The sequence below is a fragment of the Hetaerina americana genome, unplaced genomic scaffold (genome assembly GCF_022747635.1).
Source record: "Hetaerina americana unplaced genomic scaffold, ioHetAmer1.1.p SCAF_9, whole genome shotgun sequence".
Taxonomy (NCBI): Eukaryota; Metazoa; Arthropoda; class Insecta; order Odonata; family Calopterygidae; genus Hetaerina; species Hetaerina americana.
The window spans coordinates 11,930,318-11,955,410 of NW_027287538.1; the positions used below are offsets into that span (position 1 = coordinate 11,930,318).

General features: G+C 40.4%; 1 protein-coding gene across 1 annotated transcript in view; it reads left to right on the forward strand.

The window, feature by feature from the left end:
* Positions 1-25,093, forward strand: part of LOC139699009 (neural cell adhesion molecule 1-like) — an 87,856-nt gene that overhangs the window by 51,502 nt on the left and 11,261 nt on the right. Inside the window, exons 7-10 of the mRNA XM_071598005.1 lie at positions 2,146-2,276; positions 7,866-8,025; positions 8,748-9,041; positions 10,639-11,100. Coding sequence (XP_071454106.1) covers positions 2,146-2,276; positions 7,866-8,025; positions 8,748-9,041; positions 10,639-11,100 — 1,047 coding nt within the window. The remainder of the gene's footprint in view (positions 1-2,145; positions 2,277-7,865; positions 8,026-8,747; positions 9,042-10,638; positions 11,101-25,093) is intronic.

Genomic DNA, 25,093 nt, shown 5'->3' on the forward strand with positions numbered 1-25,093 from the left:
TGCTGGCAGAATGAAAACTGAAAGAAAGAGTGGCTGGTCTTGGTGGCATAGCACTCAAGAGGGTACGACATCGGTACGAATACTTGCTTAGTTTGACTGTGATGATCTTCCTTGCTCCTCTCTCGGTGTTACGTCGTCATATACAATCCAAACCTCACTCTTTAACTTTCAGCGAACTGAATGTACATGGGTAGACTGAAAATTATTGCACACATGCTTGTAGACAACAAGCAAAATGACCTTCAGAAGCACTCCTGCTGGCATGTTTAAGTAATAATCCCCCTCAGCACAAATACGCGGGTTTGAGGTCGTTACATTCATCCAGTGTATTTTGAGAAGCGGAAGTATGGCGACGTGTTCTAGTGCTATTTGAAGGCGAGTTAAATGGCGTCCTGTTATCGAATTTTGAACTGCTGAAAAAGTGACTCCTACTGAGATTCATCGTCGTTTAAAGGCTGTTTATGGTGACGATGCTATTCATAGGTGCACTGTAAATCGATGGGTAGTAAAATTTTCTTGATTGCGAGTCTGGAAAAGCCATAATTGTTGATGAAACACGCAGGAAATGTTACATCCACATGCCACCAGGATTGTTTCTGAAGGTCATTTTGAATGTGGTCTACAAGCATGTGTGCCGTAATTTTCAGCCTACCCTCGTACTTCGGTCTCTCTTTAAATCTCAGAGTTATATATATATATATATATATATATATATATATATATACATATATATATACATATGTATATACATATATATATATATATGTGTGTATATATATATGTGTATATATATATGTGTTATATATATATATATGTGTATATATATATGTGTATATATATATGTGTTATATATATATATATATATATATATATATATATATATATATATATATATATATATATATATATATATATATATATATATATATATATATGTGTGTGTATATATAACTATTGTACGGAAAAACTCACACGAGCGGCGCAATAATGGGCTGACACAATATAACACAAATAGAATGGAATAGCAACATTTAAAAGGACACTCACACGGTAAATTGTTCGAGCTTTCGGCCCTCTCAGAGGCCTTCTTCGAGAGAGACTGAAAATATGCTGTTGGTCGGGAGAGGGGAAAGAGGTAGTGGCGGGGAGGGGAGGTGTGAAGGGAATGCTGGGAGGGAAATTAAATATGGCGGTTAAGGGTGGGAATTTTGAAAGAACGGAAAGCTAATATGTAGGCGGATTCACGAGTTCTCACCTCTATATTGGTGGCTGAATCAGGTAGGGATTCTAGGATGCTGAGAGCAAAACACTGGTCGAATGAAAGGTTGTGGGAATTGGCCTGTGAAGGGATAGGAAGAGAAGAGAGTGAGGCAGAATTGCAAGAGTACCGGTGATTATTCATTCCGATGGATAAGGGGGTAATGCATTCGCCTATGTAAAAGGAAGTGCAATGTTTGCATGATAAAAGATAAATAATATTTTTTGAGAGGCAATTAGCGTGGGAACAAGGTGAGGGGGCAATGAGGGGATGTAGGGAGATGGAAGTAGGCATAATAAGAGGACAGGTTTTAAATCGGGGGCAGTTGCAAGTTGGGGAAATATTGGGAAATTTGTCACGGGGGGGCGCCAAAGGGTTGGTGGATCTCAGAAGGTTTCTGAGATTGGCGGGTCGTCTGTATGCGATAGATGGGCATTGGGGTAGTAAGGACGAGGTCGCGTTATTGTCATGTAAAATTGGAAACAGTTCTTTAAGGAGGGTTTTCAGTCTGTGTGATCCGGGGAAATAGGTGGTGCAAAGGTTGAGTCCTGCATCAGATGTGGGCTTGTTATTGTGTGGTGTGTGTGGTCGGGCGGAGCGGTGGATTTTATTTTGTAGTAACTTTTCTGGGTAACCGCGTTTGAGGAGTGGAAGATGTATATATAAAATATATATTTCTATCTACATGATAATAAAAGGTGACCGACTCGAGTTTCTCTCTTGTAAACCTATCATCTCGGGCTTACCATCGTTTAGTGTTCCTCTTGTTGTCCATCGCTCTCTTTGACTGCTTTAATGTTATTTCAAGAGTCTATCTCTGTCGGTGGCACGTTTTCCACGGGCTTTACCGCCTGGAAGTCACGCAAAATGGCGAAATCTTTTCGCAGACCCCCCCATCGTGACGCTTCGGCTGGGCAGCACCCTGAACGCGGACGACATCAAGGAAGGCGACGACGTGTACTTCGAGTGCCACGTGCAAGCCAACCCGCCATGGCGGAGGCTCTCCTGGATACACGACGTGAGTACACACATTTAGTGCTATTTTTTTAGTGGTGTCACGTTTGAAGCATTGAGAAATTACGCAACATACTTGCAATAAACGCATTATTCTTTCAACATCCCCCTCGGAACTACGTTTAATTTTTTCAGCGAATACGTACGTTTGAGGGATTATCACCGTTTTCGGATGCATGAAAAAGAATAACTTTCGGTGGTTTGATAATCCGGCTTCATAGGGGACAATAGTTGTTATGGATATAATTTAAAAAATTGGTTCAATTCACTTATTGATTTTAATTAATGATAATAATAAAAACCATGCATTGAGAGTGTTAATATAAAAGCTTGTATTAAGAGTATTTTAATAAAAATTGTTAAATGGATTACAAAGCTCTTTTCGATATTTCCATGACGCATGATTTCCTCAAAATGAAGCCAGGCATATTTTCCTCCAATATTTATTATTATTTTTACATGAGTGGTGATAGGAAAATCCGGTCGTTAAAACGATTGGATACTGATCAGAAGGTCCTGGATTCTCATCCCGGGTAGGTTTCTGAATTATCCCAACCAAGACTCAGTGGTGCGATTTTCTGGTTACTAGAACGTCATTGGTAGTAACGTTGGCAAATGGAAAGTAACTATCCTCCTAACCCTTAAAATATGAGCTGGATACGCCTTATGACTACCCTGTCCCTGGCATCACCCTCAATGGTAAAAAACAAACTCTGTTTTGGCTGCTTTGGCGGTGTGTACTAATACATTCTTCACGCATATGAAACCGATGAAATGATGAATTACTTTTGACTTAAGAATTCTGACGTAAAGTCTCCTGGTTTAAAGATGTTATCAAAGAGGAAAATAAAATGAAAGTGGAAAGAGGATTTTTCCGGCATCTGTCCCTCCTTGTAGGAATATTTTACAAGTATTAGAGGCGTAGACTAGATTAGACTAGATTAGATTAGAGGCGTAAACTTTATGTTTTACTCTGTCATTACAGCTCGCAGCGAATGACGAATATGAAGAGATGTTAGGCTCATAGGAGATGTTGGGCAATATCGTCATTGCATTATAGATTACGTTTTATGTAAAGTTTTGCCTATCTACAGAAGATATTTATTTAGGTAAAAGTAACTTTTAAATGAACTTTGAGCACTAACGGAAATGGAAATATACAAGGAGACCTAATGTTCACCTTAAAAAATAGGAGGCCTTTCTAAAGAGTATGTATGATGTAACTATGTATATGTACATAATTATTCATAGTTTATAAATATATTAAATACCTGAAAGCTTTTTCAAGATTTATCAAATAACTGTTATTAAAAGATCTCAGTGCATATACCAGTCAATATCAAAATGGTACATTCAATTGGATAAAAAGGAAACAGTCTATTAATAAGCAAGGTATTGGCTGGAATTTGGTTGTTTTGTGATATAAAAGGCAAATTGCAATAAAGATTTTTTTAGCTTTTAGGTAAACTTAAAGAGTCAAAATTACTTTCTATTTTACGGAAACACAAAAAGTTCGCACTTAAAAATAATTGCATCGACTTGTTTTTGCATCCAGGGGTTTACTTTGAACTCTTTGAATCGTCCTTTGAATCATATCTAACAAACTTTCCTTGCGAAAAATCAACTTCTATGGTAATGAGATATTTAGCCTCTTATAGCATGTGTTAAATTCTAATTCTTTCCGTCTTCCTCCCGCCATAAGTTCGTAAGTACCACCCTTTTATCCTTTCGAAGTATCTCCTCTCCTTGCGATTTGGCCGTGTATACGTATTTTTAAATGTACTTGGTCCATATGGTACGTTGAAAGCAACACTAGAATTTCAGTTAAGTTCAAACGAGCTTATTTACAATGTTTTTAAGCGTATTAAGGATTTCTCTGGCAACATATGTAATTTGGTTATAGCGATAAAATTATGGCAATAGCAGCATAAAGGTCATTTATTGAGGTAAAAGAGGGTCGTGATGAAATTTCTCAAACTTAAGAGAGGATTTTAAATTATGCGCCATCCGAAATTATTCATTTAGCGACGGGCTGAAGTAAATCACTTCTTCGCCGGTCTCCTCTAAATAATCGCTAAAGTGATTCGAAAACGCTCGGAAGGCGCGCTGACTGTTTCCTCGAATGACGACAGTGAGATTTCATTACCCAACACTGTGTGGATTCTTAGGAGCTCTTCAGACTCGGTCGTGTTAGCAGCACTTTGCGAAATGGGTTCATCGGGATCTTAATTGAGATTTCCGCCTCGATTGTAGACGACTGTTGTGGAGCAAAATTTAGAGATTTTTAAAAGAAACTAAGTCGTGATTCTTACTCAAGCGTCTCAGCTACTTTGCTCAGCCATTAAAAGTTAATGACGCCAAACGGAGATGAATGTCAAGGAGCAAAATTGAAACAAAGGAGTACATTGCATTATTGATTTTCTATCGTCAATTAAGTTAGCGAGTATTTTCACCAATACTTTTTCCAATTTCTATTTATCTCAAAGTGGGCCATTTTTTGCTCTAAAGAGTACTTGAGGGAAACGTCACCAGTCTATTAAAAATGCATGGCAGAAATTTAGGAAAATAACTATACATAAAATATAAACCATTGGGGAAAGAGGAATACGGAATTAACAGTGAAATTTATAATGTAAAATTTTTGAAAGCGATTTTGTGGAATACTATATATCATATCTGAAAATTAGAAGGCTTAGTGAACAAAGGAATCCATTCCATAACGTAATTAGTTACGCTGAATCCTTTTAGTTAATAATAATATTTAACCTACATGATGGATAAAATTTTACGATGAAATCTATGAATGAATGAAATCTCTGAGGTGTGTATGAAGTAATTAAGCTCCCAAAGGTAATCATTTCATATTTGGAAATACATGGAAATCAAGCAAATACAGGGTGCAGCAACATACCTAATGGGGATTTTGCTTTATAAAAAGGGAAGTTATGTTGCCGCACCCTGTATATACAATCTCAGAACTCTCTTTTTTCTTCTTCTTTGATGCAATTATACGGGTGTAAATCATTGCTCCAAAATCCATGACTCATTAATCCTTAAGCAGATGAAAGTAAATCACAGCTGTGATGTGACAATGAGAGCTAAAGGAATGCTTTCTATAATTACTAAATGCTATCTGGCATCCCTTGAATTGTAAACTATTTGCGGCCATTAATTGTATACTAAGGTACATACCAAATTTTGAATGCTGTTGTAATATCATCAAAGCATACATTTCGGAAACTGCGTTCTCCAAACACATTTTTTTAGATAGCGTCGACCTCCCCATACTACACGTGTTTCACGATCGCTCCTCGACCAACGTGGCAAACAGTGTTCCAGCGAATAAGGTTTTTCAATAAAGTGTACATAATATACATTTCTCGTTTTATTAAGTTTTAGAGCTGTAAAACATTAAAGTAATGTATGATATTTAATTACTTAATAATATAACGGCACAGCCTAAGCAATTGTGAGCGAAAATTACTTTTCACTGAATTGATTTCTCTTGCCGGAAGAGTTTGGTCTGGTAACTAAATCTTCCCGATGTGTATGCAACATTCGTTATCTCTCAAACGGCAGAGGTTTTGAGATTTGCGAAAATAGCCCCTTAGGACATTTCATCCTTGGAAGTTAAACATTGATTCCCATGAAATTGACAATTGACGATGGACGATATTCCTTCTGGATGAACGCCTACAACAAGCAGGAAGCTTAATCAAATATTAACCGTTTCCATTTCAACTCTCGTAAACGTTTGACAGTTTGAACACTTTAGTCCACGTCATCGACATCCTTTGAAATGGGGACCGAAAGAGAACCTGGGGGCGTCGAACGCCGTATATCGAATGCTTATAGCCAAGGAGTGTGCATGATTGCCTGCAAGTGCCCTCTTGCCGGCGTGCCGTAACACCTGACCCAGTGGGAGTCCCTTCGGAAGTAGGTTAAGAACGTGCCCTGACTCCGAATCCGGCGCCACCTGAAGGCGAGCAACTTGCAGTGATACTCCGCGAGTGCGGTGCAGTGGAAACTCCAGCAAGTCAGCGTGGATTATAATTAATGCAGAGCGGGGAAGGAAGTTCGGGGGAACGTTGCACGCGGATGCAAGATTTCTTCGGACGTGGACGTAACCGGCGGAGTGCAACCTAGCGTAGGTTATTAAGTGAATTCTCTTATTTTTGAGAACAAACTCCAGATACTAGGGATTCTATTCATTTATTCAGAATCCACTTAGCAAGTTACAACTTGGTAAGTATTCCAATGTGCTGAACTTTGAATTTCATGAATTCGAATCATTCTAAGTGTGAGAAAGATGGCGAACAGTACGGCTATTCCTATTTTGGGAACTTGAGTTTTGATTGGATGCCACTACTGGTACAAGATATACCGTAGGTTGTTAAAAACAAAGTAAAAAGCCGGCGTAAATTCAAATGAAATGAGAATAGTGTATGAGTTATAAAACGCCTTTAAATAAGGCGTTTTTGTCGTGAATGGCCATGCCGCAGTAGTGACCACACATCCTGAAAATTTTGATTAGAGCAGAAGAAATATCCAGGAACAGAAGAGTAATTCCATTTGGCAATCTGCACGACTGTATTTTTTGATAATTTTCTCTTGCTAAAATCCTTTCTTTTCCAATATATTAACAGAAATGTTAACATTGGATTAGAAGTGGATTGAATTAGTCGGAAATATTGTGATTAGTTTGATATTTATGGACGTTAAATTAAGATAATAGCGTTGCCTCGGTAGGTGGCCATTGTTTCAAACTTCCTAGAAGTCAATTGTCTTTTATCTGAAATTGAAAAATGGTAACGTCTTTTCTGTGGCTCCTCACTAAGTTAATAGTACGACGCGGTAGCATCCTTCTACTCGGTATTCGGTGTCATTCACACATTTTACTATAGGACCATAACATGGCCAACTAACGGTGTTCCTCGCCAATAATGCACATTTACAGCCAGCACCTTTTGGTTGATAGTGAAACATTTATTTAACTCTCATGTTATTTCTCCCACTTTTGATAACCTGGTGTTTTTAATTTTCGAAGGAAATCTTCCGGTAGAAAACTAGCTAGTCTGCTTGCTTGCGTAAAAGCCCAAAAAAGGTATGATTACAATAAACACTGAAATATTTAAGAATTGCATTGTGTGGTGGGAGCGTGAGACATAATTAGAGAAATGTAGCATTATTCATTGAGCTTCCTCTCGTATTGTACGACTCATTGATTTTAGAGAAAATATTTGTTAAATGGATTATAACACGGTAGTCAACCTGAAGATTAATTTGACAGATGAGTCTAGAATTCATGTTGAACTAACCCGAACGGCGTGTGAAATTCTCTCAAATGGCGTTCCCTATACAACAGCATGGGTCTGTGGCATTGCATGAATCTGAAAATTTCCAGAGGCGTCATCCGAAATCGAACCCAGTCCTCCAATCGGAAGCCGTACGCACTACCCAATGGGCTACAATGACAAGTGGGGTATTTACCAACTTATTCGAGAGTGTTTTTTTGTGTTAGCATTATTGGTAAACAGATGAAGTGCAGGGAGGGAGTTAGGTTTTTAACTTTGTTTTCGCCACCTGTTGACAGGGGACTCGGCTGAGCCACAACATGTCGGCGCGCGTCATCCGGAGCAATCAGAGTCTGGTGCTGCAGAGGGTGACGAGGGCGAGCGGAGGGCAGTACACGTGTGCCGCGGTCAATGCGGAAGGGGAAGGGGTCAGCAACGCGCTGGACTTTAGGGTCAAGTGTGAGTGTGATCTGCGGAATCCGGCATTTACCTCACTTTTGAATTGTACTTTGTACGTCCTTCGAGTACTGAATAAGCGAAGGGCTCCAACAGACTCCTGCTTATTTTTGGGCATAGTTGGCATTTAACTTCAAAAGTTGGTTGCTGGACCCTCCACTCATCTCTTTTTAATGTTAAATCCCTTCAGTAAATCACTTACCCATCCCTTGTCAGTCTACGATGCCAACTTCTGGAGGCCTCGATTTATCGAGTGTAGAGATGCATTTCATTCAAATGTTTTTTATGCATACAAACTCCTGTGAAAATAATGTGTTGTCAGCGCGTATACGTGTTCAATAAAGTCAGAAATGAACGCCGATTTACACAAAAATAGGTTCCTATGGGTTACAAGAATATCAATGTAATTTCTTTCCACAAGTTGGGTAAAATCACGGAACTAAATAATCATTAAAATAAAAATTTAAAAAAATTCATTTAGTCAATCCATCCAGATTCAGTTTAAAAGAGTAATATTATAATATTGGAAAACGCTGGGAGTACAGGTTAAAATCAGATATAATGGTACTTCTATAGCTAAAAACCTGTATAAGTACCACTTATCCTCTCCATTCGTATCAAAGTATTATTTGATCGAATGTATTACAAGGAAAACAGAAGGAATTCGAAATACAATCCCAAACCATTCTTACCACTTTCCTGTTCTTCGTCAACTGCCCTCGCAGTCGCCCCCGTGTGTCGCCACGAGAAGATCCTGGTGGTGGGAGCGTCGAGGAGCGAGGAAGTGGACATCTGGTGCGAGGTGGAGGCTGACCCCCCGGCCACTTCCTTCCGCTGGAAGTTCAACAACTCCGGGGAGACGCTGGACGTGGCGCCCGGCCGCTTCTCCAGCAACGGCACCGCCTCGCTGCTCCGTTATTCACCCGCCTCCGACCTCGACTACGGCACGCTCTCCTGCTGGGCGGAGAACGCCGTGGGCCATCAGGGGACACCCTGCGTCTACCAGGTGGTCGCCGCCGGTCAGTACCCACCCACCTCGCTCGCGCAACCCCTGACCTGCCTCGAAACGTGTTCATGTCTGATGCCTGTCCGAGTCGAGGCTTTCTGCTTCAGTCCTTGAAGCATTAACCAATAATTCCGCCCTTATTTAGTAATAGAACAGCCTACTAAACTCATATTGTTCAATAAACGTTAAGTGTTGTAATGAGTTGAAAGATTTTTCTTGAAACAATGTTAAATGTGCTAAAATTTCTTGAAAAGAGCCATCGTCAAATTTAGGAAGCGATATGCATTTCCAGGGTAAATGGAATAAAATCATTGAAAACCTGAAGGAAGTACTTCATAAGATAGTTCTTCAAATAAAAATCTAGAACGCGGATGTACATGACTTTGGAACTTGGTCATTTAAGCAAACGCAAGATTGTTACTAGGAAGCTTTTGAAATGTACTTGTGGAGAAAAAGGGAGAGAATTCACTTCAATGAAAACAAATTACTACAGTAAGGGGGTAATGTACGTATGTAGAGCTGAGAAATGGTTTATTCTACCCGAGGGTCTTATGGAATTATCATCCTCTTAGGGTGCCAGGATATTTAGTATCTTCCGATATTAGGGGTTAAGAGATAAGACATTCTTCAGTCATGAATTTATCAGCAATCTATCTTAACCGATGGACTATTACTAAATAAGTCTTGGATTGCTTGCCTGCCAGCTATTAAACTCTCGCTATTAAATTCACCCGATATTTTTCATCAATTATGTTGAATACATTTTGGTAAAACTCTTTTTAAATTTTTAGTTTTTTCGCCGGCTGTAATGGCGAGGGGTAGAACCTAATTTTGGTTATCGATGTTGTTGTATTTAGTTGCGGTCTACTTTTTATTCTGAACTTTTCTCGACAATGATTGGCAGATGTTTTTCCAAGTTCCTCTAAATATATATTCTATTTAATTAATAAAATTTTCAATGATATTTTCTTTTGTAAAACAATTGTATCTATAACCACCTCCGAAATTAAGTCGAATTAGGCGATGCCCCTGAATATCGTAGTCCCATGAGCAACCAAACCTATCAGAATACACATTTGAAAACTGAGAAATTTGTTGAAAGTTCTCGGGGATCGAGATGGTGCGGGGGCTAACGTACTGGCCTCCCAACCTGAGGGCACGGGTTCAAATCCCGGCGGTGTTGAATATTTTTCAGAGATATCTCGATCCCTACTTGAGGTGCTTTGTGGAGGGCACTTTGAGGGAGTACGCCGTCCGTCGGATGGGACGTTAAACTGCGGACCCCTTGGCGCCTTTCGTAAAGAGTAGGCTAATGCCGACGCCGGGTTTCTCTCCACCCTTCATCCTTTCCTGTCCATCCCCTATGGCGCAAATGACCTTAGCTGTCGGTCGCCTCCCCTCAAAACTACCAATACCTACTACTTGAAAGTTCTCAGTTTTCAAATGTGTGGCGTGATATTTGTTGGAAGTTCTGCATTTTACAATTTGAAAAATGTTCCATAAATGGCAACAGAAATAAATATGCTTTCCGAATGTCTTATTTGAACGTGAATCGTCAATTAAACGGGGCTCGCGCTGAGTCACTTCCCTCTCCCTGTGCGCCTCAACAGGTAAGCCGTTCCCGGTGCGAAACTGCACGCTGTTCAACCAGACGAGCACGTCGGTGGAGGTGAGCTGCATCCCGGGCTTCGACGGCGGACTCCCGCAGCGATTCCTGCTCGAGCTGTACTCGGCCGAAGGGGCGCCCTTCGAGGCCGAGGCCCCCGCGTTGGCCCCCGACGCCCCCGAAGACTCCTCCGACGCCGGCGCCGCGTCCTTCTCGACGTCCTCGGCGGCGGCCGAGCACCACGGCCTCTACCACCCGCAGCCGCAACCGCGGCAGCCAAAGCCGGACGAGGGGGACGGGAAGAGGCCCCTCATGAGCATCACGTCGGAGAGGCCCTCGTTCACGCTCTCCGACCTCGAGCCGGAGGTGTCCTTCCGGGTGGCCGTGTTCGCCGTCAACTCCAAGGGCCGCAGCAGCGCCGTCGTGCTCGACGAGGTCACCTTCCGGGACCCGGAAAAAAGGACTGGTGAGTTCAATCGTTCACTGAGCGTGCAGTTTCTTTGCAATAATCTGACCGACAATCAATTGTCTTCTGCGCAAGAAGGATTTTTAAGACCATTTGGATATACCTCCTTGATGCTGACCTTGAGGGGAGATTTGCCGTAGCAGTGATCCAGCCAACAAGTGATGAAGTGACGAATAAAATGAGGAAGACCGACTACGCAGTTGGAATGAGGCGCTTCCAGTGTGTACCCATAACATATGTACGAGGTTAGGCTTACAACTAATGCACACATGCTTGTAGACCACAAACAAAATGACCTTAAGAAGCACTCCTGGTGGCTTATGGAAGTAACATTCCCCCTCAACACGCATGCGCTGGTTTGAGGCCGTTGCATTCATCCAGTGTATAACGAGAAGCTGAAGTATGGAGACTTGTTCTAGGGCTATGTCAACGCGAGTTAAACAGCGCGCTGTCATCGAATTTTTCCGCTTCTCAAAATACACTGGATGAATGTAACGACCTCAAACCTGCGCAATCGTGTTGAGGGTGAATGTTACTTCCACATGCCACCAGAAGTGCTTCTGAAGGTCATTTTGTTTGTGGTCTAAAAGCACAGGTACATTAATATTCAGCCTTCCCTCGTGTATTCCAATCACTGCCTTGTGAATTACACTATATTTTGTTTCTCAGTCGCGTACAGCAGATTATGAAAATAACATAGACTTGTATTATGCTGCTGGAGAATTTCCTACGTAGGTGGCATCATTGTTTCCACTTAGCGTGGACGTCGTACAGTGGAAGAAAGAATGAAATTTCAAATTAAAACAGAGTTGTAGAAACCAATCATTTCGTGCATAACCACTGACAACGTTACAATATTTGTGATCATTATTGCCTTAATGTTGAAAGCTTTAGTTTATGCGTGAAAAAATCTCAATTGATGAAGAAGTAAGATATTTGCTACACATCCATTCAATAAGAACTTTTCCTTTGATAGATATGGATAAAAGGGCAAGTCGGACCGAAAGCCACCTAAGAAACCATTTATTTTTAAACAATATACGTATTTATGGTATTCAAACAGTTGTCATCAAATGACGAAATTGGCCGCGCCTAGTTTTATCGTAAGTACAATTTCGGGATATTTAGGTTATTTTTTTTATTTTTTGAGTTAAATCAGAGAAAATGCTTTCTCTAGTCTTATTTTCTGATTTGTTATCGTCCCACCGTTGTGCTTCGAGTTAGTTACATGTCGGACATGGTCAGCGGTCATGCCCATGCCTCTTTAAAACCTGATGTCTGGCCAAATTTGACTAGACTTCATTTCCATTGTTCAAGATATGGAAATATTCTTTAACAGTTATCATCACGAAAATCTCTTGAGAAGATAAGTAGCACAAATATTTGTTGAAGGAGCCTGGGTCAAGTGATAGCAATGGTGGAGAGGAAACCAGTTCCCGTACGTTGCCTTGATCGCATTGAAGATGCATACTTCTTCGTTAACTTATTCTTTGTGTGTCTATCGCTCTTCAGCTCCCCGTCTCGGGCTCCCTGGTGTGACTCCGCTGTACGAGTTGTCCCCTGGGCCCTTAATTGTTGTGTTCGAGCAGACCTTGGTATCTCATTATAAGCTCCGTCATCATAATTTTTCACCTAACCGTTTTGTATTCCACAGAATTTGCCATTCTGTAACTCTGTTCAAAAGGTTCGCGTTTGAAATCTTGTTGCAATATATCATTTTAACGATTTTCCTGAAACCTCATTATCAGTAGGTCTTCGTGAAAGTTTTTATTCTTATCGATTCCTTTGCTTTTACGGATCAGAATCTTCTATTATCAAGGAAATATTTCTTGTCGTGTAATCATTCTTGCCTCGTCGACCTTTGTGGTTTTATCACCTTAACTTCTCCAACTCCTACGGTTAACAGAACTCGTTGAATCACACTACACTTCGAAAATAAGGGCAAAAGACTTGATATTTTAGAGCAACTTGACATTGCTGAATTAAATATTAATGTCTTTTTAAACGACAACATTTTTATAAACCACTCTCCTCTCCTCAAAATCCCATTTGTACAGCAAAAAGTTAAACTCCATCTCTCCTATTGACTCCACCCTTCTCGTATTTCCCATCTAATCACCCCCTAACCTCCACTTTCAGTATGGGTCGAACAACCCTTCCATGATAATGATGTCCTTCTTAGAATTGCTTATATCTCATCCCTCTATCCCTTCCATGTCTCCTTCCCGCTTAACCCTTCTTTATTCTTCCCTCCTTCCTACCTGCAACCGTCCTCTCAATCATGACCACTAAGTGCTTATCTCCACCCCCTTTTTACTTCTCCATTTCTTTAGTTTCTCTGTTTTGTTGGGTTTTCCATATTTCCCCTCTTTGTCCCCGCCTACCTTACTCCTCACTCTCTTCTCCCCCCTCCCTTCATCAATTTCATATAAATATGATGTATTTCAATTTGAGTCTTGTCTTGTACCTGAAGATGGCTTGATGAACTGAAACGAGTTGTGCGTTACAAATATATCTGCGGAAAAGTGCCAATTTTTTTCTCATAATGACGAACTTCCACTACATCTCGCCTGAATCTGTTGAATATAGTCGTTAAATCAGTCCAGAACCTCATACCCTAGTTGTTAACGTTTCGACACTCCTATTCCAGTTAAATTTCAACACCCAAGTTTTCGATTTGCATATTATTATTCTAATTTAATCAATATTTCCTCCATTGCTCTCAACATAACAACCCTCAACATTGCTCTAGTTTCTCTTCTCTGTCATCTGTGGGAGCAATATCATCAGAACATCTCAACATGAGAATCGCTCAACTATCATTCCCCTCGCAAACTTTGAACCCGTCTTTCATTTCATAAATGGTTTATTGTGCATACATACATGTTGACGATAATGAGTGTCCATTTCTGACCTTATTTCGGGGTTTACTCTGTATTTCGTTTAAATATGGCCACTCATTTATTAATAGTAATAATATATCGCTCATAATAATAACAGTAAAATGATTTTCGTAAGTCAAATACGAGTATATGCAAAAAACTTTGGGAGATTCTGCAAGAGCCAATTTTAGGGAATCAAATACTAAATTTTAATGCACATCAGCGGATAGCTTCGTTAATAGAACTGAAGCGGCATCTACCGTAGTTCTTGGAAGTTATCCAAGTAAAACGCCTTTGTGTATAAACGTTGGCTTTTAACCCCTTGGACAATGAACACAGTGTGCACGATTATGATACAATAACTATAGCCCTCCAATCCTTTCTATTTCTCCTTAATTCACGTACCACCTTAAGCCAAGTGTGTGATTCGAGTCAACGTCATTGCGAACTCAAACCCATTTCCAGACAGACATAGCAGCACTGCTATGCGTATTAATTCTCGCAACCAGTCCTGAGCCTTCGTTTCTTGGATGACTATCTAAGGGATACCCAAGATTTTTACTTATAATTAGATGCAAGTGGATGAGAACTTCGCGATTCTATGCCAGAGAATCAGTGGCAGGCGCGTAGTGATTTTTTTATTCTCATACTGATTAAATATAAATAAAACATATTATGTAAATACTTAATGTTGTTTATGCATTTGTTGAAAATAAAGCATTTTTTGTGGTTTCGGGGGAGAGAATCCGGAAAATTTTGAATTAATTCCTAAGCATATATGTGATAAAATAATTATTAACACGGATGATCATTTAGAACAATTATTGTTTCGTGTTTCATGTGCTTAACCTTCTCTAGTGTTAATCATTCTTATTAATCAAATGTGGAACAGACGCTAATATGCCATTAATACGACCATTACATCTATTGCAACATCTACCATTTCTCGTATTTCTTTCGTTCCTTTCAATGTTGTCTTTATCTTGAAGCATTCATTTTTATTTTTCATTATATATCTTCGATTTCATTGTGTTTCCGGGTTTTGTGTTCCCCATTGGTGCAAACCTTAGGATTCATCGTTTATGGTGTGTAATACGTATATTGGTTCCGCGTATGCTTCCACGTCCAAGGGAGCGATGCGGCGAGTTAAACTATTTTCCAAATATAACGTGTGAAATGTGATTCATTTCTTTAGTAATTATTATTGAACCTTCCTTAGTGATCTATAACACTACTGCCGCCTTTTTAAATAGTTGCCATGCAACATTTCTTTGGTTTCGTATGTGAAATGCTTCTTTTAAGCAGAATGGCTAATCTGGACAAAATTGTGTTCAGATTCCTTCGTTTTGTCCGAGGAAAATTTGTTTTTCTCAAAGATGATGTCCCAAAGTGAGTTTACTCTAGACCCTGAAGTTCACATTCCAGGGGCTGCAACCGTGACCCAACACGGCCCGGGCACTCCTCCCAATCTTATCACATCTCCTCGTAACGCACTTTCGCGGCAGTTTGAGCGCCAACTTGCTTTTTGCGCTTGGCCTTGGGATACTCTTGGTTTAGTTCAATTTGAAGCGTTTCCTTGTCTTCCAACGGCAGTGTGTTGCTGTAATGTATGATTTTCGTGTCAAAATATAGTCTGAATACGTGCTTCTATTCGAGCTTCAAACGGTTAGTCGGTTGAAGCACTAGAAGTTCATTCTTATCTTCTAGTTATCGAAAAAAAAATGGTCGAAGAAATAAACTCTATCAATAGATCTTCCATTTTATTGAAATTCAATAGCATGGTTACATTTTTTATATCTATTCATCGTTTAAAATTCAGTCTTTACGAAACGTGTCGTTTAAATGAAATCTATCCGCGAAGGTAAGCCTTGTTCCTCATGAAACTCAATAGCAGCAGCTATGACTCCTACCTACAAGCCGTTTAACCTGACCTTTTTCATTTGCGGTGTCCTGAATGCCATTCCAACTTGCTTCTCGCTCCGGTTCGCTCATCCTGTTTTTTGTCTACTCTGTTGAGTTAATTACTCTTTGCCCCACGTGATTCCGCGGCTTAAACTTTCTCATTCATTTTGACGATGAGCAAACTCGTCGCAATTAGAATCGTCAGAAGAGCCTAGTGGGTTAATTACTGGCGTACAAAGCTGCCGACTACGTTCCAAATATTGTCAAACAAATCGTGTCTTCTGCGCTCGGTTGAAAATCACTCTGTTCGAAGTTTGTCGCAGATTTCCATCAACAGCGAGAGTAAACAAACGACGAAATACGGACTCACAGGTCCGGGGAGGTATTTGACTAAGTTGCCTCCACAGAAAATGTGGTATCTCTATGAGGTGACTTTATGGGACCAATTTATTTTTATAAAAATGGGAAAAGTGGCTGCTTAAGCTTGAGGTGAACTCCATAGCGTTCTCCGCTCTCTAGGAGCGCGGTTTCTTTCGGCGGTTATAGGGGACAATTATCATTCCGTTAGATTAATTATAACTTAATAATTGGCCACTCGACTGAATCTTTGAAAGTTTTAAAATATGTTTACCTGAGAGCTAATTTTTACAAATAAGTCATTTTGGCCGACATTAACCCATCGTTCAGTAACCACCGGGACTAACTAAGAAAACAATATTTGTTTCGCAAAATTCAGTTTTATTCATCAACATAATCACCTTCAAGAGCTATACAATCATTCCAATGCTTTTCTAACTTTACGATACCATGCTTGTAAAATGATTTGCCTTTCTTGTCCTTAAAATGAGCTTCAGTTGCAGCGATTACTTCCTCATTCGAGCCAAATATTTCTCCCTGGAGCATCTTCTTGAGACCACAGCAAACAGCCAGTTGTCGCTGGGGGCTGGATATGGAGAGTACGTGTGGTGGGTGGGGAAGCAGATTGAAGCCCATCTCGTCCAATTTGACCATTTTTTTCATTGATTTGTGGCACTGTGGTGCATTTTCTCGATGAAAGATGATTTTTTCTTCATCGTGTGCGGTCGTTTTACTCGTATTGCGATTTCGTCTTTCAAAGGCAGCAATAACTCATTGTAATAGTCGCTATTGATAGATTTTCTCCTTTCAATGTTGTCGATTTGAATTATACCTCGCACATCCCAAAATATATTCCGTTCAATAAGTCCCGGGACTTATTAAATCACGAGTTACGTTTTCACGTAGTCAGTTGTAGTCAACACGCGTCGTTTTTCACAGTGTAGCGTCCGGAAGATCGTGTGTCATCACATTCGAACTCCTTTAGGATGTGCAATAGACTTGCATCTTTGATTGGGTCTCTGGCAATTTATAAATGTTTTCCTATTGGACGACATATTTTAAGAAGGGCAACTGCAGTCACCTGCATAACCACCTCTTGCATAATCATCTTCCGATTCGATTCAATTATTTCGTCGCGCACTTTTATTTCCAAGTTAAGAGGTTCTCATGCCACCCTGATGATTCCTCATCATTCTAAAAAGTATCAGCGATAGGGCACGAAAGGAAAACCCAGTCTTGCGTCCCTACCTTCTCCCGGCGCTAACATTACATTTGCTCTTGGATCCTAATAATAAACCTCAAGTCTTCTTTTCTATTCTGCGTCACTTCAGCTTCATCATCTCTGGGAATTCAAAAGCCTTCTCATAATCAATGAAGCGTAAGAAGCCATTCCGATCATGTTACATTTTCCTTTCCGTTGATGGTCTCATTAATGCAAAAGAGTGATATGTTCCTTTTCCTTGAATAAGGACAAACTTCGACAGTGTAGTTCCTTGTACTATTATTTGAATGTTTGTTGATGAGTCTCAGTACTGCTCTTGCGGCAAGTCGAATTAAACTTATTGTCTATTTCCATTACTCTTTCGATAAGGAGATCATTGCACGTTAGGAAATCTTCTTGCCTGACACCTTCCCCACGCATTTGACATTATTATTATTAAGTAATCTACCGGTTAAAGTAGGCATTAAATGGACACAACTACCAAATAAATATTTTGTGGCTCCTAACAAAATTAAATCCATCATCCTACTCTACATCAGGTCCCTCTTCATCTCTGAGTACCTTCTTCCTCCCTTCATCCCGTCAAACATCCCGCTCCTGCCCTTTCCTCGTTTGCCTAACATTCTCCCCTTTATTACAGTCTTCAACATCCCACTGACGATCAATACCCTTCATCCACTTTTCCTGCCTCCACAAGATTTCTCCCAACAAACCCCTCTCTTCGCCCACCATACCAAGTACTTCCTCATTTGTTTTCTTCTCTGTCCATTTCACCTTCTCCATTCTTCTCCGCACCCACATTTAAAAAGCCTCCAGTCTACGTCTATCCTCCTGCTTCAACGACCACGTTTCCGCGCCGCACAAAGCTACTCTCCATATCAAAGTTTTCACGAGTCTTTTCTTAATATCCTAACTCAGTGTCCCCGTCATCTTCATCATCTCTGGGAATTGTCAGATACCCTCCTCCTTGCGAAAGCCTCTTTGCCTAGCGCAATTCTTCTCCTTAAGTCCATACTCTTGACCGTGTTGGTCCGAAACAATTCCGAGATACGTAAACATTTCTACCTGCTACAGTTTTAGCTTATTCTTTTTCTTTCTGAAAAATCACATAACTTTTGTTTTAATAAAATTGATTCTCATCCCATACCTGTCGCACTGAATTTCCAATTCACTCAGCAATGCTTGCAGCCCCTTGGCTGACTGACAAGACTAAAGCTTGGTCATCAGCAAACCTAACTGATTTTACGAATTCCACGCCCACTTTCATTCCTACCTCGAGTTCTTCCCATGCCTCTTTGATCATTTCCTCTGCATACAGGTTGAACAGCAACGGTGATAATGGGCAACCCTGCCTTACACCCCTTCCTAACACTGCCCATCCTGACTCCCCGTTTCCCACCCGCACCTGAGCAGTCTGAGACATGTACAGGTTGCGGATTAGCCTCCTTTCCCTCCAATCTATTCCTATTTTCCTCAGAAAACTCATTAGTTTTCCCCAATGCACTCTATCAAACGCTTTTTCGAAATCTACGAAACAGGCAAATACCTCCTGGTTGTGTTCTATATTCCTCTCGATTAATAATCTCATTACTGCAATGGCATCACGCGTACCTCTCCCCTTCCTAGACCCAAACTAATCATCCTCTAAGTAGTCATTTGCCCTATACTCTATCATTTTGATGATGACTCTTAGAACAACTTAAGCTGCGTGGGATATCAAACTTATTGTCCTGTAGTCCTCACATGATGTAGCATTTACCTTTTTCGGAATAGGAACTAAAACTGATCTCACAGTCTTCCGGCCAGGTTCCTTCCTCATAGATACTACGAATCAGCCCATATCCTCTCTTTCTCCCACATTTGCCTAAACATTTGATTAGTTCCGCAGGAATGTTATCCACCCCCACGGCCTTATATACGAGTAGTTTCATCTCCCTTAATGCCCTTTCTAACTCATCATCCAGTATGCCTGGACCTAAGCTATCTCTCTCTACGTCATGTTCCTATTCTATGTCTAACTTTGTTGGTGTAAGTTCTTTACTGTACAGTTCTTCTATATATTCCTTCCATCTCTCTTGGATCATTCCTGTGTCAACTATCGTCTTACCCGCCTTATCTCTAACTGTTTGTATGGTACTTCCCTTCTTACTTTTTGATAAAAATTTAACTTTGCTCTACAGCGCACCAATTTCATCCTTCCTCTACAAACTTTCCATATCCTCGCACTGCATCTTCCACCATGCTTCTTTTGCTTTATTTTTTGTCCGTGTCAGTTTATTATTTAACTCTTTGTACTTGATTTTGCCTGTCTTTATATTTACATTCTTCCATTTTCTCCTCTCATCCATCTTTGTAATCATCTCATCCGTGATCCATGGTTTCTTAGTCCTACTCCATGATCCATGGTTTCCTAGTACTCTCCATTCGTTGCCGTGCACTTATTCCATCTTCTCTATTCCACTGTTTAAAGCACCCTTTGAAGTCCTCGGCAGTTAGGCTATTTTGTTTTCTCGTCGTTTCTTGCTTCATTGTGTCTTCCCACATCTTCCCAGTGATATGTCCCCTCATCGCATATTTGCATTTTGGGAATAGGGAAAAGTCTAAGTGGGCGAGATCTGGCGAATAAGGAGGATGATCAAGGATGGTGATTGAATTCTTTGCCAGGAACTGGCGAACAGTCAATGCTGAATGTGCAGGTGCATTGTCATGGTGAAGGATCCATCTATCGCCTTGAGTCAAATTTGGTCGCATACGACGCACACGATCTCTCAAACGCCCAAAAATTGTAAGGTAGAAATCAGCATTTACTGTTTGTCCTTCAGGAAAAAATTAATGATGAAAAACGCCTTCGACATCAAAGAAAATAAGGAGCATGACTTTGATTTTGACTTTAATTTTCGAACTTTTACCGCAATGCACCAAAAACTGTATGTTGATTCTTTGCTCCATAATTTCGTCAATTTTCATTTTCGACAGGCTGTGAAAACAAGGGCAACAAAAACTGACATAACTGGCACCATACGCACAGCTCGACTATTCGACTCGAATCAAGCACAGACGGGTCATTGGGTCTCAGGCAACTAGCGCCACTATTGGGCGTCCGCGTCATGGCCGCCAAATTGCACCAGTTCGCGTATTTATTGGATAGACCTCTTATATTGATGGTTAAAGTTCGAAAAAGTACCTGTATGAAAACCTTGGCCGTAAAATGAAAAATATTAAGTGGAATTTACATAGCTGTTTTTTTCTTTTTGGCGTGAAAATGTTTTATCCGTCAACCAACCAAATGGAAGTCACAAGACATCGTTTAATATCGTTTTAATATCTAGGTCACAGTTTAAAGTATGATACATATGATAGTATCAGGGGTAAATGGAACTCTCATCGTGTTAGGGAAGAACTGATGCATGGCATACTAAAGCTTGGTAATTAGTACATTGAAAACTCAAGCTCTGTGTTTGATGCACAATTGACGAATAATAATTAGATCATCTACATCTACATCTACATAATACCCCGCAAGCCGCCGCAAGGGCGTGTGGCGGGGGGTGTTAGGTCACCAACCGTAAAAAAGAAAAATACCACATGCAAAAAAAACAACACGGAAAATTACACCCACAGCAGCGCACACACTCATGCAAAAATCCCTTCATCCAACACTCATGCAAACACATATACCGCAAAACAACTAAAAAACTGCACCCCATGATGCAGCACGAAAGACATTCTACAACACCTTAAACCAACACGGAAGCCAGGACACAACAAGCAAGAAATTGAAACATCACTACCACATGAAAATGCACCACGAAACACTCTATCCCCAAAGAGTCTCTCATGAATCATGAATACTCATGATACATGATGATCATGAATCGTGAATACTTTCTATCCTTGTAAAATCAGAAGCATTCATTTAAGGTGTGTGCGGTATGTATGTGGGTGTATGTATATATATATATATATATATATATATATATATATATATATATATATAACCATAAACACAGTAATCAACCCGAAGGTCGGTTTAGTAGGTGATGGTGAGATCACCCAGTACTAAGCCCGACGGCGTGTGAAAATTCACACATTAGGGTAGTGGGGCCAGTTCCTTTCCCTGTGCCAGTTATGGTTTCCCAGGAAGACCTGGTACCCGAAAAATCACATAGCTTGGGTGGAGCTGAAGGTGCCCAGTATATATATATATATATATATATATATATAAATATATAAAAACACAGATGTAGATTTTTAGAATATAGAGACACAAAGAAAGGACACTCACAATTTGTTATTTAACGTTTCGACAGCACGGCTGTCGTCTTCAGAATGGCGACCATTCTGAAGACGACAGCCGTGCTGTCGAAACGTTAAATAACAAATTGTGAGTGTCCTTTCTTTGTGTCTCTATATTCTAAAAATCTACATCTGTGTTTTTATATATTTGTGTGTCGCCGAAGAGCGTTCCATTTCGAAGATATTTTATATATATATATATACACACACGAGGGTCATCCGGAAAGTAGTACCCGTTCGTGCCGCATGAAGTGCTGACGACGCGAGTAGCCGCTGGACGAGGTCAGATAGCTTCAGTGGCTTGTCTGCCTTCTCTGAGCCAAGTTGCGTGACGCTAGCATTGCCTGTGTTGTTTCTGTGATTGTTTACAATGTTTAAAAAAATTGAGAACGCCGCCAGTTGTGAAGTGAGGGCAGTGATTAAATTCCTCAATGCAAGAAACGTTCGCCCAAGTGATATTCATCGCCAATTAAAGGAGGTGTATGGAGACAATGTAATGGACGAGTCGTCTGTTCGGCGGTGGTGTCGCAACTTCAACATGGGGAGGGGGAACACACACGACGATGAGCGTTCGGGGAGACCGTCTGTCATTACAGACCAACTGGTGAGCTCAGTTGACGAATTCGTGAGGAACGATCGGCGCGTCACAATTGATGACATCTGTGAGCATTTTCCCAATGTTTCTCGAACAATTGTTCATGAAATTGTTAAACACCATCTGCATTATGCAAAAATTTGTGCAAGATGGGTCCCTCGCGTATCTCAATGAGCTGGCGGCGAAGGACTATGCAGCAGGAATACAGAAACTTGTCACACGTTAAATGCCTTAATTTGCTTGGAGATTATGTTGAGAAGTAGTTTAAAGTATCCTCTTTCAAATAAAATTTTTTATGTTTGTTAATATTTACTTTTGTGTCTTTATTTCACGAACGGGTACTACTTTCCGGATGACCCTCGTATATATATATATATTTTTCTGGATTCTTAGGTTTGGCTTCTCATCAAGGTTTAAACACGAGAGGAGTGCTATGTGATGAAAGAAAGAGACAATCTCTCTTCTTCGGACCCAAGTGTATTCCTCAACGACTAATTTTTGCAAGTCCATCTCAGATACAGTGCAAATGTAAAAAAGGGATCACCTTCGAATCTTTGGGAGTGATGCACGGAGTTAACGTATATTTGTGAGCCGGATGTGCATGTAAATATATTTTTTAGTCGAACGAGGTGGGTCATGTTCAATTTGCAACCAAATTGGCACGGCACACCACTCCTTCTCCATTGCGACCGCTACCGAATTTCACTTGGCTCGATTAAGTGAAAGCCCCTAAATGACGCTTCGGGGTCCCCCGAAAGGGAGGGAACCGAAGACTAACACGGGCCCTTCCGACGCTAGTCTTAATCCAAGATACGACCGGAGTCAATCCCGCCGCCCTGCGTTCTTGCCTCTCGATATACAGCCGCCACACACACCACACACACACGTTTAGCCGGGGGCATGTATTATGCGTGGCTTTAATTACAGACGGGGAGGGCGGATGAATGAGGCTTTAGGAGAGTCGCCGCCGCTTTTCGGAATAATCTTTAAGGCCCCGGATGGGTCGTTCCGCGGGAGGCCGACTCATTCCCAGCCTCCACACTCAAGGAGACACCCAAATTGCGTCCTATTCAACTCGGCGAGGGATTTCCTCCCCTGCCTTCCCTCTCTCGAAGCCCCTCCCCCCTCCGAGGACATGCTTTAACCGAGGACGTTGTGTGCGAAGGGGAATGCGGCGACACCCTTAATTTTCCCGTCGTGGGTTGTGTTTTTTGGACCATCCGGCCTGGCGGAATTTCTATGGCGCTTTTCTTTTTGAAGGGAAGGGGATTGCGGCTTTTGAAATTTTCGATTACACCTGATCCCCGAAAACAGGCGAAAATGGGAACTCAGCCGTTCGATTTTTGATTATCTCAGGAATTATTTCGCAGGTATATTTCTCCACTCCAATCAACGTCCATCCTTCCCATCTTCGAATATTCTTTCAAACTGATACTTTAATTAATTTACTACGGGTTCTTCTACGCATACGTATGAGCAATCATAAAAGGAGATACCGCTTTGGTGGTAACAGATCCAGTGAGACATTTCTGTAGATGCATCAACTATTGCCCTGTTGGTACAGGTGCATATTTTAATGAAACGTATGCCTATCAGAAAATTCATCTGCCCATATTATTTAAACTAATTTATCGAAGACTCCGTAAAAAAATAGGATAGGAGATGCAGAAATATCTTCAGAGCATTGGTTTATATTTTCCTTAATTTGTTTGGATAAAGCTAAAGATATTTAAAATTATTGAAAAATGGTAGCTTTTATTGCCTTTAGTTTGAGTCAATGCAATCCCGAGAGTTTAATAGTTAATTTTAGTATATTTAATTGATATGGGACCCCTAAGATTTGGGACTCAGTGTACCGGCCTGATAAAATTAATGCATTGAAAGTCACCGAAAGGCATATACGTATGATGGGGAAGCAAAAATGGACATTGATTTGAAGAATTTGTCCAGGACTGCTGAAATTGGAGCTCTTGCTGTCTTTTTCTGTCTTTGAACCGTGGCTGGATAATTTTGCTAGCGCCGATAGCTGTAATAGTGCGGGTAGTTAGCTCTTTTCTTGGATAAGGATGTACTTACGGCATTCGCCGTATTTGTGACTCATCACATCAGTAAACCAATCACATTGGAAATAATTATTTGTATTTGTAATATCCATAATATTGTGTAAAAATTAAAAATAACTTGAGTCAAGTGCAATACTTTATTATTCGCGATGCATATTTTTTATATGTGATTCGTATAATAATGTATTATACGTGGTAATTACCGAGTACTCGTATTTCGGTTCACGCTTAGCCAAAAGGGAACTTAATGATTGATTTTTTCTTAGGACCGGATTAGGGGAACGCAAAGTAATTGTACTCAGATACATTCATCTTTAAATTATTCAACCTTTCACGGGAGCCAGCGCGTGGTGAAATGTAGTATATTTGTGGTGTCCATTAAGTAATAAGAAGAGTTGTCATGGGATGAACGAATAAAAAGTAATGTTTATTTAAATTTTGTATATTTGATATAATTGGCAGTTGTAAAGACCTGAAAGTTAATGGGAAACCGCATTAGTTAAGTGGTTACAGCAGAAAATACTTTCAAGGACATCGACTCATGGAATTGGAGGGCTGAAACAGAAAGAGTAATTTGCATGTTTTCAAAGGAAGACTTTGTGTAAGGCCCGAAACCTATCAACTTAGGAAATATTGCAGTCACAATGCTTAATAATTTTCCATTTTTTCTCGTATA